The following is a 17,672-nucleotide window of genomic DNA, read 5'->3' on the forward strand; positions in this document are numbered from 1 at the left end:
TACACATTCTCCAAAACATGGATATTGTTCAGTTCTCAAGTTCTGTGATGTAGAAGAAGTTCCTTTGTTCTACTGTGAAACTCTCTCTCTATATATACTGCATGGCCAGGAGGAGAGAGTCTCCTCCAGGAATTTATGACCTGAGATAACAGAACCTGGGTGTACGAGAGAGAGAGGGATGCCACGATCTATACCCAGAAAGGCCCACCTCATGATACAAGTTAGAAACGGTTGGTGAGATAAAATGTGCAAGATAATTTCTCCAGTACCGAAAGCAGAACCGATAACGTCGGAGCATATCGATACGCCGGTCTTTCATAACTTAGCCCCGGAGCCCATTTAATACCGGGTTTCGGTACCCATCCCTATTTGGAACTCTGTCTTATTGGTTTACTAACTCATTTGCCTCATGGTGATGTCACCATGGAAGGCCAAAACTCCATCCCACCTAAACAGCATGAAATATCAGGCAGTTTTTCAGCTCTTACACTAAAAGGGCATTAAATCATCCTTTTACAATTTTAAAGTATTATTTCAACCTCATAGTGTGGAAATATATATAAAACACATGAAAATCACATTGTTAACTGCCCTGGGCCTTTAAAGGACACAAGAACCCTGAACCCTTTTTAAAAGTATTTTTCCCTTGGATGCACTGATTGGATGTCCTGCTATGAATTGAAGCGTGCTTGTTTTGGAGTTAAGGAAGATCTGGCCTCCCAACTTTTCTAGTGTCGTTGTTTAAAACTTCTCTAGGATAGGGGGCAGCATTTTYACGTTTGGATGAAAAGCACACCCAAATTCAACTGCCAGCTACTCATCCCCAGAAGATAAGATATGCATATTATTAGTAGATTTGGATAGAAAACACTCTGAAGTTTCTAAAACTGTTTGAACCATGTCTGTGAGTATAACAGAACGTATTCAGCAGGCGGAACCCCGAGGACAAACCATTGAGATTTTTTTGTTGTTGAGGTCACTCTCTTTTCAATGTATTTTCATTGGGATTCAAGATGTCTAATTGACCTTCTTGCAGTTCCTACCGCTTCCACTGGATGTCAACAGTCTTGAGAAATTGGTTGAGGGTTTTTCCTTTGTGTAATGAAGAAGTAGCCCTGTTCAGAACGAGAGTCGAGTGAAGTGTACTTTTTGTTTGAGGCGCGTAACCAGAAAGCATGCTACAGTTTGTTTTAATTCTGTATTGAACACAGATCATCCCGTCTTCAATTGTATCGATTATTTACGTAAAAAAAATATCTAAAGTTGTATTACAAAAGTAGTTTCAAATGTGTTGGCAAAGTTTACAGGTAACCTTTGAGATATTTTGTAGCCACGTTTGAGCAAGTTGGAACCGGTGTTTTTCTGGACCAAACGCGCCAAATAAATGGACATTTTGGATATATATCGATAGAATTAATCGAACAAAAGGACCATTTGTGATGTTCATGGGACATATTGGAGTGCCAACAACAGAAGCTCGTCAAAGGTAAGGCATGAATTATATTTTTATTTCTGCGTTTTGTGTCGCGCCTGCAGGGTTGAAATATGCTTCTCTCTCTTTGTTTACAATGTTGCTATCCTCAGAAAATAGCATTGTTTGCTTTCGCCGAAAAGCCTATTTGAATTCTGACATGTTGGCTGGATTCACAACCAGTGTAGCTTTAATTTGGTATCTTTCATGTGTGATTTAATGAAAGTTAGATTTTTCTATTATTTTATTTGAATTTGGCACGCTGCATTTTCTCTGGCTTTTGGCAAAGTGAGACAGTAGCGTCCCGCCTAAACTCAGATTTTTTTATATAAATATGAACTTTACCGAACAAAACATACATGTATTGGGTAACATGAAGTCCTATGAGTGTCATCTGATGAAGATCAAAGGTTAGTGATTCATTTTAACTCTATTTCTGCTTTTTGTTACTCCTCTCTTTGGCTGGAAAAATGGCTGTGTTTTTCTGTGGCTATGTACTGACCTAACATAATTGCAAGGTGTGCTTTCGCCGTAAATCCTTTTTGAAATCAGACACTTTGGCTGGATTAACGAGAAGTTTATCTTTAAAATGGTGTATAATACTTGTATGTTTGAGGAATTTAAATTATGAGATTTCTGTTGTTTTGAATTTGTCGCCCTGCAATTTCACTGGCTGTTGGTTAGGTGGGACGCGATCTCGTTTAGACAACTAAAATCACAGTCTTATCATCATAAAAAGACAGTATTATCGTCTTTAATTTGGATATTTTCTATACAACGTAAAGTATGTAAACATCATATACACATTATGAAAACTCTTCAAGTTACAATGTTTTCGTTAGAATGTCCTCATTTAACTTTTAATAACATCATTATTCCCACCAATTCGGATTATGAAATATATTGTCCCAGAGTCCATTTATTTGATATTTTAGTTTTGGGCTGTAAACTCTTCACAAGGCACAAAGACATTCCAGACACCCAAACTAGGTGCCATAAAACTCCCATCTTCAACCCTCTCCCCCTCTGTGGGAGAGAAATATCTCTGAAGAGCTGATCCACTGTAACCTGATCCTCAAAGGCCAGTCATGACAGGAGCAATTTGTAGTTGCTACATCCATTTTTGGATTTACTGTTGAAGTCGGAAGTTTACATACACCTTCGCCAAATACATTTAAACTCAGTTTTTCACAATTACTTACATTTAATCCAAGTAACAAATCCCTGTCTTAGGTCAGTTAGGAGCACCACTTTATTTTAAGAATGTGAAATGTCAGAATAATAGTAGAAAGAATGATTTATTTCAGCTTTTATTTCTTTCATCACATTCCCAGTGGGTCAGAAGTTTACATACACTCAATTAGTATTTGGTAGCATTGCCTTTAAATTGTTTAACTTGGGCCAGACATTTAGGGTAGCCTTCCATAAGCTTCCCACAATAAATTGGGTGAATTTTGGCCCATTCCTCCTGACAGAGCTGGTGTAACTGAGTAAGGTTTATAGGCCTACATGCTCGCACAAACCTTTTCAGTTCTGCCAACAGATTTTCTATAGGATTGAGGTCAGGGCTTTGTGATGGCCCCTCCAATACCTTGACATTGTTGTCCTTAAGCCACTTTGCCACAACTTTGGAAGTATGGCGGTTTTGGAGCAGTGGCTTCTTCCTTGCTGAGCGAAATTTCAGGTTATAGGACTCGTTTTACTGTGGATATAGATACTTTWGTACCTGTTTCCTCCAGAATATTCACACGGTCCTTTGCTGTTGTTCTAGGATTGATATGCACTTTTCGCACCAAAGTATGTTCATCTCTAGGAGACAGAACGCGTCTCCTTCCTGAGCGGTATGACGGCTGCGTGATCCCATGGTGTTTATACTTGCGCACTATTGTTTGTACAGATGAACGTGGTACCTTCAGGCATTTGGAAATTCCTCCCAAGGATGAACCAGACTTGTGCAGGTCTACAATTCTTATTCTGAGGTCTTTGCTGATTTCTTTTGATTTTCCCATGATGTCAAGCAAAGATGCACTGAGTTTGAAGGTAGGCCTTGAAATACATCCACAGGTACACCTCCAATTGACTCAAATGATGTCAATTAGCCTATCAGAAGCTTCTAAAGCCATGACATCATTTTCTGGAATTTTCCAAGCTGTTTAAAGGCACAGTCAACTTAGTGTATGTAAACTTCTGAACCACTGGAATTGTGATACAGTGAATTACAAGTTAAATAATCTGTCTGTGAACAATTGTTGGAAAGATTACTTGTGTCATGCACAAAGTAGATGTCCTAACCGACTTGCCAAGACTATAGTTTGTTAACAAGAAATTTGCGGAGATGTTGAAAAACGAGTTTTAATGACTCCAACCTAAGTGTATGTAAACTTACGACTTCAACTGTATACACTATCATTCAAGTTTTGGGGTAACTTAGAAATGTCCTTGTTTTTTAAAGAAAAGCAAATTGTTTGTCCATTAAAATAACATCAAATTGATCAGAAATACAGTGTAGACTTATGGTCAGAAAGAAATAAAGACCTGTATTCTGAAACTTGTCAGTCTATTCTTGTTCTGAGAAATGAAGGCTATTCCTTGCAATAAATTGCCAAGAAACTGAAGATCTGGTAAAACGCTGTGTACTACTCCCTTCACAGAACATAGCAAACTGRCACTAACCAGAATAGAAAGAGGAGTGGGAGGCCCCAGTGCACAACTGAGCAAGAGGACAAGTACATTAGAGTGTCTAGTTTGAGAAACAGACGTCTCACAAGTCCTCAACTGTCAGCTTCATTAAATAGTAACCGCAAAACACCAATCTCAACGTCAACAGTGAAGACGCAACTCTGGGATGCTGGCCTTCTAGTCAGAGTTGCAAAGAAAAAGCCATGTCTCAGATTGGTCAATAAAAAAAGAAGATTAAGATGGGCAAAAGAACACAGATACTGGACAGAGGAAGATTGGAAAAAAGTGTTATGGACAGACGAATCTAAGTTTGAGGTGTTTGGATCACAAAGAAGAACATTTGTGAGACACAGAAAAAATGTAAAGATGCTGGAGGCGTGCTTGACGTCATATGTCAAGCATGGTGGAGGCAATGTGATGGTCTGGGGGTGCTTTGGTGGTGGTAAAATCATTATTTATAACCTTGTCAACGTCTTGACTATATTTCCTATTCATTTTGCAACTCATTTCATGTATGTTTTCATGGAAAACAAAGACATTTCTAAGTGACCCCAAACTTTTGAATGGTAGTGTATATGTTTATATAAAATATAATCTTGTTTTATTTCGATGTTTGTAAACATTGTAAATATAAACAAACACTAAATAGCCTCATAGCATGGTTAAAACAATACTTTTTATATCATGGATGGTCAGTCCTTGCATGGTTACATTTTTCCAGCCTAATCCTTCATCTTTTTACCAAAACGGAAGCAGGGCAAACATTTTGTTATTGTTTCATCTGTGGATTTGCAATTTAAACAGCTGCATATTATCAAGATATCATTGTGTCACCAACAAAAAGGTAAACAAATAGGCCTATAGCAAATGCAGTAAATGCCATTAATTTTTCAAATGTATATCGCCCTTTTCAGTAGTGCTCAAAGCATGCCATTCCATGAGCTCAGTGTTTCTTTYCAACTCAAATCAATGAGCCCAATCAGTCCTCCATGACAACAAAATCATAAACAACAGAGTAGGGCTGGCTAATAAGTCCTTAGTTTTGGGGTCATGCTCAGGTAAAACAATTTGGCTAATCTATACTTCTATATTTCCAAGTCCTATTCTTGGAGATCAAGGGGTATAACATTTATTGGAATGACTGGAATTCTGATAGACTTTGGTTTTTAATGTAAATATATCATTTAATCACATTATTATATGTAGTAGAAAGCAATGGGTTAGAAGAAGCCTACATAACCAACCCATAAAGTAAAATTGAACATCCATATATGGCCAGCTATGTAAACTTTAACATTGATTTATCCTGCAATAGATGTTGGTTGTCTTCTTCTAGTGCCTCCTCAGGGGAAAGTAATCTAAAAGTAATGGAATGTAATCAGATTACGTAACTGAGTTTGTGTAATCCAAAAGTTACATTACTGATTACAATTTTGGACAGGTAACTAGTAACTGTAATGGATTACATTTAGAAAGTGACCTACCCAACCCTGATGTCGGATGACAAAGCTGACAACAATGTCGCTTTGAGGAAGTATTCCTCCCCTTCAAGGGTATTAAAGTTGTAAAATAATGAAAGATAACTTTTACCACAATTATTTTTTCTTTAATAAAAAAAGCTGGATGGTAGTTTCATAGCTTACGTTATTTTAGTCTTCCTTACATAGAGTACAGCTTATATAGCTTCTGAGTCAGAAGTTATGACTGTRTGGCTACATTTGGTTCTTTACCAAAATTTGACAGAGACACATCCAGCCTGGGCTTTAATCCAAGAACCCGTCACCAAGCCTGGGCCTTTCTTAACAAATCACCCCATCGATCCTGAATCCTCCTGGGCATACATCTGCCCTGCTCAGCCTCAATGGAAAGCTGGGCCTCTGAGTTCAACAAATAAACAAAGACATGTCAAACAGAGCGAGAGATGTGAGGAGCAGGGAGAGAGAGAATGCAAGATATGCAATTGTGGAGATAAAGCAACAAGCATAATTCCTACAGTAGCTACATCAAAGTGGTATATTAATTATAATAATTAGTTGGTGTTAGCACGGAGCTTAAGGGCAAAATCCCACATGGGCCACATACTGAAGATGTGTGTGTAGGTTGCATGGGAAAATTAAGTCTGCTAAGCATATTATTAACTTTACAGCACCTGAGGTGGACGCTACTCTGGTAATAATGCACTGTGTATGTGTGTGTGTGCGTGTCTGCGTGCGTGTGTGTGTGTGATCCACAGTGGTTGAGTCATTTTCATGGTCTGTATGAGCGTTTGTACTTGTTAAATGTCACGTAGCTGTAGCCACCACTCCTCACCCTTCACTCTCTCAATCAATAGTCCATCTGGACAACCGGCCAGCCTGTCACCAACTCATTACAGAGCTGTGTACGTGTAGTTGTGTGTGTGTGTGTTACTCACATGGTAAGATGATCTTCTCTCTCTGTCCAGCGGCTTGGTGACGAACATCTTGCCGGCGACAGGGTCGATACTGAACACCTCATTGGGTGGCTGGTCCGCTCCCACCCCTGTGATGCTGTATCGGATGGAGATGTTCCGGTCCTGGTCCGAACGGATCTGCACCAAGACACACAGACACAGAATGTCAGTTTTTACTCTGTGGTCTGCTACTGTTTCTGAAATGGGTTTCATCTTTCATAACACATTCAATCATTGAGTAATATGGGAGATTGGAGAAAAACCAAAGCCTTGACAGATCTGTTTGTTCCCTAGTGGTAGATGCTGATGCTGCATACAACAATAATATCAYACATTGATGGTACACACATAATCCAGTGTTTTCCACAATAGTAGCCATCCAGAAACCCCCAGGACAAAATGTTTTGCAGAAGAAGCTCTATTTTGGTGGCCTTTGGTACATTCTAATGCCTTTATTCCAACCAGAAATACACAGCAACATTATTGAATACTTTATCGAATTTACCTCCCAGATTGGAATATGTGGTGTGGCATTGTGTAGAAAGACATGACTTTTCAATTTAAATTACTGAAAATTTATGAATTCAGTGTATTGTTTGTTGTTTTGGATATCGTTAAGGTCTAGGCCTATATGTTCAGTACTATTTTGTAATTAAGAGAACATTAAACTTTTTTAAACATTTAACCTGTCTCTCTTGAGATTGAAGTCCTATTTACAGTTTTACTGCAAGATATGAATTACCACAATGATGTTTGTTCTTCAAATGATGTATTTATTCAAACAGAATAATTAAGTAAATAGCCAACATTATCTTGAAAAATAAATTAAAGGTTATATCTTAAGTATTATATATTTCAGATTTTACATAGCCTAGATTAATAAAGAATGATCATTAGGTAGGTGTCACGCCCTGACCATAGAGAGCCTTTGTTTTTCTATGGTATAGTAGGTCAGGGCGTGACTGGGGGKTTTTCTAGTTATTCTTTTCTATGTGGGGTTCTAGTTTAGTTTTTCTATGTTGGTGTTTGGTATGATTCCCAATTAGAGACAGCTGGCTATCATTGTCTCTAATTGGGGATCATATTTAAGTAGCATTTTTTCCACCTGTGTTTTATGGGATATTGTTTTGAGTTAGTGCACGTAGCACCTCTGTAGTCAAGGTTTGTTGTTTGTTTTGTTCTTTCTTTGTTGTTTTGTGCGTTTCAAATAAATATTATGTGGAAACCATATCGCGCTGCAGTTTAGTACGATAATTATTCCAGCGAACATGACAGTAGGGCCCTATGAAATCTGTTTTATGTTTTGGCTGACCCCTCCCCCCCCACACACACAACTTCTATTTTATTTTTCATGGTTTCAGTTTTTCCAAAAATGTTCAGGTTTTCGCTCTCTCAAAATCACACCTTATAAATAGAAAAACAACACAATTGGATGTTTGAAGTCCACAACAATGCATAAACCACATCAGGAGACCACTTTTGAGGTCTGGGAAAAATCAGAGAAATGTAGATTTTTGGTGTAAGTTACCCTTTAATTCAAGTGTGCACTTAGCAAGAAGCTGTTGTTTAGCAATGTTTTTGTAGCTCACATGTGATGGCAGAGTTTGCAAAACAAATTGATTAAAACAATCATGATATCATTCTGCTAGGTAAGCATAGGCTACTTTGTAGTTAACATTTCATTGAGACGGTTTTTGTGAAAGCCTTTCCATCTACCAGAAGACTGTTTCTATTAGCATTATCACTAACGGCTACACAAACACACAGGGTCTTTCTCATTGCCTCTTCAGAATGTTGCAGAAAATATGAATCACTGATGCATTCTGTTCACTTCCTTTCCCTGTCATCGCTCGCTTTGTGACTGACAGGAGCAAATTCTATCAATAGATTGCTAGAAGATGMATATCGTTCATTCTAGCGGGACAGGGCTCGACGGACTACCGAATAAAAAATAAATAAATAGCTTAGTTAATATGAAGTGGAAAAGTATATGGCTGAAAATGAGTCTGTAACCGGCTGATTAGCCGATGACCGGCGCTAATGTAAAACACTGCATAATCTCCTCCATGCCACTTCATCCATTGGTGTGATTGGTAAGGTGTTTATTCCAGGACTAGATCATCATATAGAAGCTGGGAGACCAATGATACTGTGGGCCAGACCCAGGGGACAATCATCACATATTATATATTCATCAAAAATAGATTTTATTAGTGCTATAGAATGGTGCACAACCTTAGTATTTCAAACAGGAAATTCACTATTTCTATTTCTTTCAAGGGATGGAAAAATAAATCAACAAGCATTTGGCAAAGATAATTTTTCTTCTGCTTGACAATTGGAGATGTAAAAAGCTCTTACAGGGACTGTGCTTAGAACACTGTCACAACATGAGCAAAAAAAGACAAATAAGAACATTTAAATGTCATCTTGTAAATACCATAACTAGGAAAGTGACAGCAAACAAATTAAGAATAAACCGTTTCAGAGAAAAACAAAGATTAACTTCTCTTGGGTAGGGGGCAGCATTCGGAATTTTGGATGAAAAGCATGGCCAAATTAAACTGACAGCTATTCATCCCCAGAAGATAAGATATGCATATTATTAGTAGATTTGGATAGAAAACACTCTGAATTTTCTAAAACTGTTTGAATCATGTCTGTGAGTATAACATAACTTATTTAGCAGGCGAAACCCCGAGCACAAACCATTCAGATTTCTTTTTTTTTTGAGGTCACTCTCTTTTCAATGGATTTTCATTGAGAACTTCTTGCAGTTCCTACCGCTTCCACTGGATGTCAAGTCTTTAGAAATTAGTTGAGGTTATCCTTTGTGTAATGAAGAAGTACGGCCATCTTGAAGGAGGGTCACTCGAAGTGTCCTGTTTGTTAGAAGAGCATGACCAGAAAGCTAGCTACAGTTGGTTTTAATCCTGTATTGAACACAGATCATCCCGTCTTCAATTTGATTGATTATTTACGTAAAAAAATACCTAAAGTTGTATTACAAAAGTAGTTTGAAATTTTTTGGCAAAGTTTACAGGTAACCTAATTTGGAACCAGTGTTTTTCTGGATCAAACGCGCCAAATAAATGGGCATTTTGGATATATATCGACGGAATTTATCGAACAAAAGGACCATTTGTGATGTTTATGGGACATATTGGAGTGCCAACAACAGAAGCTCATCAAAGGTAAGGCATTAATTATATTTTTATTTCTGCGTTTTGTGTCGCGCCTGCAGGGTTGAAATATGCTTCTCTCTCTTTGTTTACAATGGTGCTAACTCAGATAATRGCATCGTTTGCTTTAGCCGAAAAGCCTATTTGAGTTCTGACATGTTGGCTGGAYTCACAACCAGTGTAGCTTTAATTTGGTATCTTTCATGTGTGATTTAATGAAAGTTAGATTTTTATAGTAATTTTTATAGTAATTAATTTGAATTTGGCGCTCTGCATTTTCTCTGTCTTTTTGCCAAGTGAGACAGTAGCGTCCCGCCTAAACTCAGATTTTTGGATATAAATATGAACTTTACCGAACAAAACATACATGTATTGTGTAACATGAAGTCTTATGAGTGTCATCTGATGAAGATCATCAAAGTTTAGTGATTCATTTTATCTCTATTTCTGCTTGTTGTTACTCCTCTCTTTGGTAAAACCTTTTTGAAATCGGACACTTTGGCTGGATTTACAACAAGTGTATCTTTAAAATGGTGTAAAATACTTGTATGTTTGAGGAATTTAAATTATGGGATTTCTGTTGTTTTGAATTTGGCGCCCTGCAATTTCACCGGCTGTTGATGAGGTGGGATGCTACCGTCCCACATACCCTAGTGAGGTTAACCTAAGGAGAGAACAGCTGGAGATGTATTACACACGACTGTACAAGCACACATGCACACACACACATATTCACAGCTTTCAATAGCAGAAGAGCTAATAAGTACATTACGTACACTGCACAGAGTGTGATTTGGGCTGAAGTGCAGAGCAATTGGGCTTCATTTGTAGGGGTCTTTCCTTTAGCTCCCAAATAAGGTCCTAGTCAGCCCTCCAACCTCCTTCCATTAGAGGAAAGGGTGCTAGTGCTGCTATTTCAGCAATAACACACAAACACACACACACGCGCGCACACAGTCCTCCTATCCACCACCTCGTCTCCAATCAGATGTTATTCCAGGAGAAAGCCATGAGTGCTCCTAAAGAGAAAGAGTCCCCCCAAAGTTGTCTCCATCTTTCAGCACTCATGGTACCAATTTGGCAGTCCTTTTGACACACCAGGGAGAGAATGGCCTGAGACTAACAAGGGCCAGGAAGGACTAGGACATATTATATCAGACAGGTGTCATCCAGACTACTCCTAACACCACTATAACAACCTGTCAAAATCGTCCTCATCCTCTTCTCCTGCACTCTCCACTGTTCAATACGCTGTAATAATACCATATCCCACATCACGCGAGTCCTTTCATATGCCAAACACACACAACACACACACACACACACACACACACACACCCACACACACACACACACACACACACACACAGACACAGACACAGACACAGACACAGACACACACACACACACACGACGACACACACACACACACACACACACACACACACACACACACACACACACACACAACACACACACACACACACACACACACAACAACAGACACAGACACACCACAGACAGAACCACACACGACCACACACACACAACACACCACCACACACACAAACACAACACCCACCACACACACAACAGGGAATTGGAGAGATGAGATGGAGATAATGTCAAATTACTAAAGATAAAATGTGAAAAGTGAACCACACATGTTCTCCTTCTGAAAGATCAGAGGAGCTGTCAGAGGATCAGAGGACAGAGTACTAATGCAGTTTGGAAGAGCTGCTGCTGGTGTGTGTGTGTGTGTGTGTGTGTGTGGTGTGTGTGTGTGTGGTGTTGTGTGTGTGTGTGTGTGTGTGTGTGTGTGTGTGTGTGTGTGTGTGTGTTGTTGTGTGTGTGTGTGTGTGTTGTGTGTGTGGTGTGTGTGGTGTGTGTGTGTGTGGTGTGTGTGTGATGTGTGTGTGTGTGTGTGTTGTGGGTGTGTGCGCGCACCAGGCCTTACGTTAGAGCAGTGAAGTACTTGAAAGCTGACGGCTAAGATAATTAACAAGTTGTTTTTAAGCATTGGCTACTAGTACTTCAAAGATGTACCATCCTCAAAACAACAACAACAACAGCAAACAGAGGAGAGAGAGAGAGCTATAAGTGTAACTAGCAGCTGGGTTGAACTCTCCCCATCCTACTATTCTCTGCTCATTTATTTGAGGTATCAAGTCGGGGCTTGAGGATCGAAACCTCACCGACTTCTTACGTTGCTTCCAGTCCTACAAGGCACATGGAGCGATTACACACTCCACTGCCAAACTACCTACCCCCTCTCCTTCTCTGTTTCACTCTCTCTTTCTCTCTGTTTCAGGGAGTTACTATGGGGACAGAAACCATGCATGAAAAATGAAATGACTTCAATCTGTTGGACTTGGCAGCGGCRCATAAATCCTTCCCAGTTAGGAAGTGATAGCACTTCTTAATTTATTCCCAGTTCTTCCCGCCCCCTGATTTCCCACCAGCTTTCAATTCCTCCTGCTTGGGGGAGAATCAGCCGCATGCATGTCTCCCCAGTCTTTCCATCCCACAACGTTCACACAACATCAATGTAACAATAAGGGACACTGCTAAAAAATCACAGTAATTTGATTCCAATGTCTGTTTGTGTGTGTCTGTGTGTGTGTGTGTATAGGTGTGTGTTTGTGTGTATGTGTGTGTCACTGTGGGTGTGTGAAATGTGTGTACACAGTCACAGCCCTCTGCTGGGTAATGAATGATAAAGGGGTACATTTTGAAGGGCGCTAATAAATGTGAACAGTTGTTCTCTCTCTCTCTCTCTCTCTCTCACACTCTCTCTCTCTTTCACTGTCTTATTCTCTCTCCCCTTCCTAGAGACAAAGGGTTGTGTGTGTGTGTGTGTGTGTGTGTGCGAGAACGTGTGAGACAGTGGAATGTCTCTCGTCAGAAAGCAGACGCTGGTTAAATGACCTATTTGTCGACGGATCAAAGCAAACCTCCTCATTACTGGCAACTTAAGGATATCTTATCAGTGAGCTAAGCTTCCCTCTGCCTGGCAAAACTGAATCAAATGACAAATTATCGTGCCACTGGCTCTCCGGGGAAAACAAGGGAGAGGAAAGGAGAGGAGGAGGGGAATAAAAGAGAGGAGGAAAATGATAGAGGAGTGATGCTCTATGTATTGCTGCCCCCGGGGTGCAGAGAGGAAGATGGAAATCAGCTCCTAAATATCTCTCTACCACATGTCCACCATGTTTCCACAACATTTCTAGATTATTTACAGTGTTGTTCTACTAATGCTGAGTAATAGTATACAAGAATGTAAGTATTATAGTCATGTTTACATTCATGCTTCCTCTACACTATTGAGGAATAACAAAACAGAGAAAACCAATTTTATAATGTCATTCCTTCCTGCTCTCATTTAAAATAGTCTGTCTGTCTGTCTGTCTGTCTGTCTGTCTGTCTGTCTGTCTGTCTGTCTGTCTGTCTGTCTGTCTGTCTGTCTGTCTGTCTGTCTGTCTGTCTGTCTGTCTGTATTAAGGGCTAAGTTAGCCTAGTGAGATGACAGCGCTGTCTTTCTAGCTCTGCATGTTTACTGCCTGTCTAGCCACCTCCTGCAGGTTTAGCGCGTCTAGCTAGCTCCTGCAGGGTTTAGCGCTGTCTAGTTAGCTCCTGCAGGGTTTAGCACTGTCCAGCTAGCTCCTGCAGGGTTTAGTCTGTCTACGCTAGCTCCTGCAGGGTTTAGCGCTGTCCAGCTAGCTCCTGCAGGGTTTAGCACTTCTAGCTAGCTCCCTGATCGGTTTAGCGCTGTCCAGCTAGCTCCTGCAGGGTTTAGCACTGTCTTTTAGCTCCTGCAGGGTTTAGCTCTGTCTTCTAGCTCCTGCAGGGTTTATAGCTCTGTCCAGCTAGCTCCTGCAGGTTGTAGCACTGTCTAGCTAGCCTCCTGCAGGGTTTAGCGCTGTCCAGCTAGCTCCTGCAGGTTTAGCACTGTCTAGCTAGCTCCTGTCGTGGTTTAGCGCTGTCCAGCTAGCTCCTGCAGGGTTTAGCTCTTGCGTTCTAGCTCCTGCAGGGTTTAGCTCTGTCACAAGCTAGCTCCTGCAGGGTTTAGCACGTCTAGCTAGCTCCGCCAGGTTTAGCGCTGTCCAGCCTAGCTCCTGAAGGGTTTAGCACTGTCTAGCTTAGCTCCTGCAGGTTTAGCGCTGTCCAGCTACCTCCTCAGGTTAGCCTAGCTAGCATCACCTGCAGGTTTTTAGCGCGGACCAGCTAGCTTCTGCAGGTCTTAGCGCTGACATAGGTAGCTCCTGCAGAGTTTAGTGCTGTCCAGCTAGATCCTGCAAGGTTTAGCGCTATCTACGTAGCTCCTGCAGGGTTTAGCACTTCCAGCTAGCTCCTGCAGGGTTTAGCACTGTTCCTAGCCTCCTACAGGGTTTTAGCACTGTCCAGCCATCACCTGCAGGGTTTAGCAGCTGACCACTAGCTCCCTGCAGGGTAGTGCCTCGCCCCCTCCCACTAGATCCTAGCAAGGTTTAGCGCTATCTACGTAGCTCCTGCAGGGTTTAGCACTGTCCAGCTAGCTCCTGCAGGGTTTAGCAAACTGTCTACCTAGCTCCTGCAGGTTTTAGCGCCTGTCTAGCTATCACCTGCAGGTTTAGCGCTGACCAGCTAGCTCCTGCAGGGTATTAGCGCTGACTAGGTAGCTCCCTGACAGAGTTAGTGCGTCCAGTTAGATCCTGCAGGTTAGCGCTATCTACGTAGCTCCTGCCAGGGCTATTAGCACTGTCCAGCTAGCTCCTGCAGGGTTTAGCACTGTCTACCTAGCTCCTGCAGGGTTTAGCGCTGTCCAGCTCGCTCCTGCAGGGTTTAGCACTTTCTAGCTAGCTCCCGCAGGGTTTAGAGCTGTTGTTTGAAGGGAAAACTCACGGAACACTGGATGTCTCTTTTTCAGCACAATATTGTAGCTCTCTGTGTTTGTCCCCAGTAGAGCCCTTATTAGCTTAGCTCAGCCCATGCAGTACAGATTGAGGGAGAAGGAGAGAGACACAAACAAACAGAGGTATGTACAAAGACAAATGTATATGTACTGTCATAGGTATATATACATGTGCTCGCTCAAGCAGATGCACACACACACACGGGCACACACGTATATATGCTGTTGTCGGAACCACTGGTTTTCATACTGGCACTTGGGATTACCCCAGCTAAACCTCCTCCCATTAGACGAGATCTATCAAACCTGATTCACCAAATCTCAGGGTCCTTACTCACTAAACGGCAGGTAGGGTGTAGGTAGGGCACAGGTAGCCTAGTGGTTAGAGCGTGGGGCCAGGAATCAAAAGGCCGCTGCTTCAAATAACCGAGCCGACAAGTTGAAAAATCTGTCGATGTGTCATTGAGCAAGGCACGTAACCCTCGTTGCTTCAGGGTCGCCGTCAATAATGGCTGATCCCTGGCCGTGACCCCACTCTCTGGGTGTCTGCGTGAGATAAGCAAAAAATACATTTCCATTTCACACCACACACTTGTACATGTGTGAACCAGGACAAATAGAAGCTCTAGACTCTATTTGACCTTTTGAAACAACACATTTCACTGCACCTATCTGGTGTATGTGACAATAAAACATAGTTTTAACATTATTTTTTACAATGCTACAACCATCTCATAACATGACTGGTGCATTTGATCCAGTACAGATGTCTTCTCACGGGAAGGGCTTTCTGGACTTTTTCCCATATTGTCTGTATTTGGTCATAGGGAGTGGTTACAAATTGACCATGTGTTATTGTTTGAGTTGAGGTTTGGAAGAAATGTGGATAAATACATGTAAGCACGAACACACTCACTCACTCGCACACACAGATAGACAAACGCATGAATAAAAATACAATAATATTGCCTTCTTTGCAATCCTCACAACCAAAATAAGCCATCCATGGAACAAAAGAGTGGATTTTCAGCTTTGTATATCATCCATAACGACCTCAAATATTGAAATGATTTTTTGTTCKGAAAATATTTTCAAAAGGAAAGGTCACATTTCCTACTTTTATGTTAGGACAATTAACATGAAAAGAAAACATTATTGTGAAATCTTTTTGGGTTATCCTAAAGACAGTGCTAAAATGTGGCGCTATTATGAAAATACTTTTTTCTCTTTACCTCTCTTTCTCAGCACTTTATGAATATAGTTTGTGAATCTTTTCTCCAAACAACAAGGGGAAAGAAAGTATTTTGGATAGAAGAAGAGGAGATGCAGTTGCCTTGGTACAACAGCCTTCAGAAAGTCTTGGAGGCACAGTTTAAGATCAGTGCCAACGCACACAAACTCACTTGCTAGCCTGTCATAACTGTGCCAATTAGAGACTGTGGTCTGCCTGGTGTTTCAGGGACTGACATTCACTCACTGAGAATCAGGATCAGACTCTGCAGCCCTTCTGTAACACACACATACAAGTACACACGCACATATAGAGATATACCGTACATACATAAATACATACATACACATGTAAGCATGAAAACACTCACTCACTCGAGCAAACTTGCACAGATGCACGTACACACGCACGCACGTATGCACATAAACACACGCACGCACGCAAAAACACAAACACACACGCACACGCACACACACAACCAAACATCATCAAAGCCGGGGAGATATCTACCCGACGCTGTGCTAAAGACAGAAAAAAAGGGGCACATCCATTCCAAACATGAAAAAACACAGTGCAATAAACCGCTAGATATCTACTTTTAGCTCTACAAAGCAGCAGAAACAAGGGAGTAAAGCCCAACAGGCAGGCAGAGATACAGGTATTATCCACCAGGTCACAAACAAACTGTGAGAAACTGAGGGGAAAGAGCTGCAACCAGAGAGAGGTGAGAGAGTGGCAATGCCGTTCCACTGGGCACAGATGTCAATTCAGCATCTATTCCACGTTGGTCCAACTTCATTTAAATTGAAATGACGTGTAAACAACCTTGATTCAACCATGTGTGCCCAGTGGGATGTTGCTAATTCCCACAGTTTATCAAACACAGTCATGCACACACACAACAATATAAATGCAACATGTAAAGTGTTGGTTCCATGTTTCATGAGCTGAAATAAAAGATCCATGAAATGTTCCATATGCACAAAAATCTTATTTCTCTCAAAATTTGTGCAGAAAATTTGTTTACATCCCCATTAGTGAGCATTTCTCCTTTGCCAAGATAATCCATCCACCTGACCAATTTAGACAACYGCAGACCACGTGTAACCATGCCAGCCCAGGACCTCCACATCCGGCTTCTTCACCTGCGGGGTCGTCTGAGACCAGCCGCCTGGACAGCTGATGAAACTGAGGAGTATTTCTGCCTGTAACAAAGCCTATTTGTGGGAAAAAACTCATTCTGATTGGTTGGGCTTGGCTCTCCAGTGGGTGGGCCTGGCTCCCAAGTGGGTGGGCCTATGCCCTCTCAGGCCCACCCATGGCTGTGCCCCTGCCCAGTCATGTGGAATCCATAGATTAGGGCCTAATGAATTTATTTAATTTAACTGATTTCCTTATATGAACTGTAACTCAGTAAAATCGTTGAAATGGTTGCATGTTTCGTTTATATTTTTGTTCAGTATAGTTTTATTGTGTCAGCAAAGCTTTTGTATTAAGACCTCTTTCCCTGCCTCTTTTTAAGTTTTATAGTCCTTTGATGTGTATTGTATCTGTTAAAAAAATCAGGAGAAGCCAGGATTTGCAAATGCACACACATCACCTTCAAAACAAACAAAAGGCAAAGCACTGCCCTAAGAATAGCATTGCCATCCACAGCCGTTTCTATGTGCAATTGTGTGTGTGTGTGTGTGTGTGTGAAAATGTGTGAAAATGTGTGTCAGTGCGCAAGTGTGTGTCAGTGTGAGTGTGTGTCATAAATTGCTCTCCCTCCTCTCACTTGCTCTAGA

The 17,672-nt window shown here is 41.1% G+C and overlaps 1 protein-coding gene across 1 annotated transcript in view; it reads right to left on the reverse strand.

Moving 5' to 3' along the window:
• The window catches only part of LOC111976870 (cadherin-4-like), a 614,552-nt gene that overhangs the window by 110,633 nt on the left and 486,247 nt on the right, over positions 1 to 17,672 (reverse strand). Inside the window, exon 6 of the mRNA XM_070447844.1 lies at positions 6,564 to 6,719. Within this exon, the coding sequence (XP_070303945.1) occupies positions 6,564 to 6,719 (156 nt within the window). The remainder of the gene's footprint in view (positions 1 to 6,563; positions 6,720 to 17,672) is intronic.

The sequence above is a fragment of the Salvelinus sp. IW2-2015 genome, linkage group LG17 (assembly GCF_002910315.2).
Source record: "Salvelinus sp. IW2-2015 linkage group LG17, ASM291031v2, whole genome shotgun sequence".
Classification (NCBI taxonomy): domain Eukaryota; kingdom Metazoa; phylum Chordata; class Actinopteri; order Salmoniformes; family Salmonidae; genus Salvelinus; species Salvelinus sp. IW2-2015.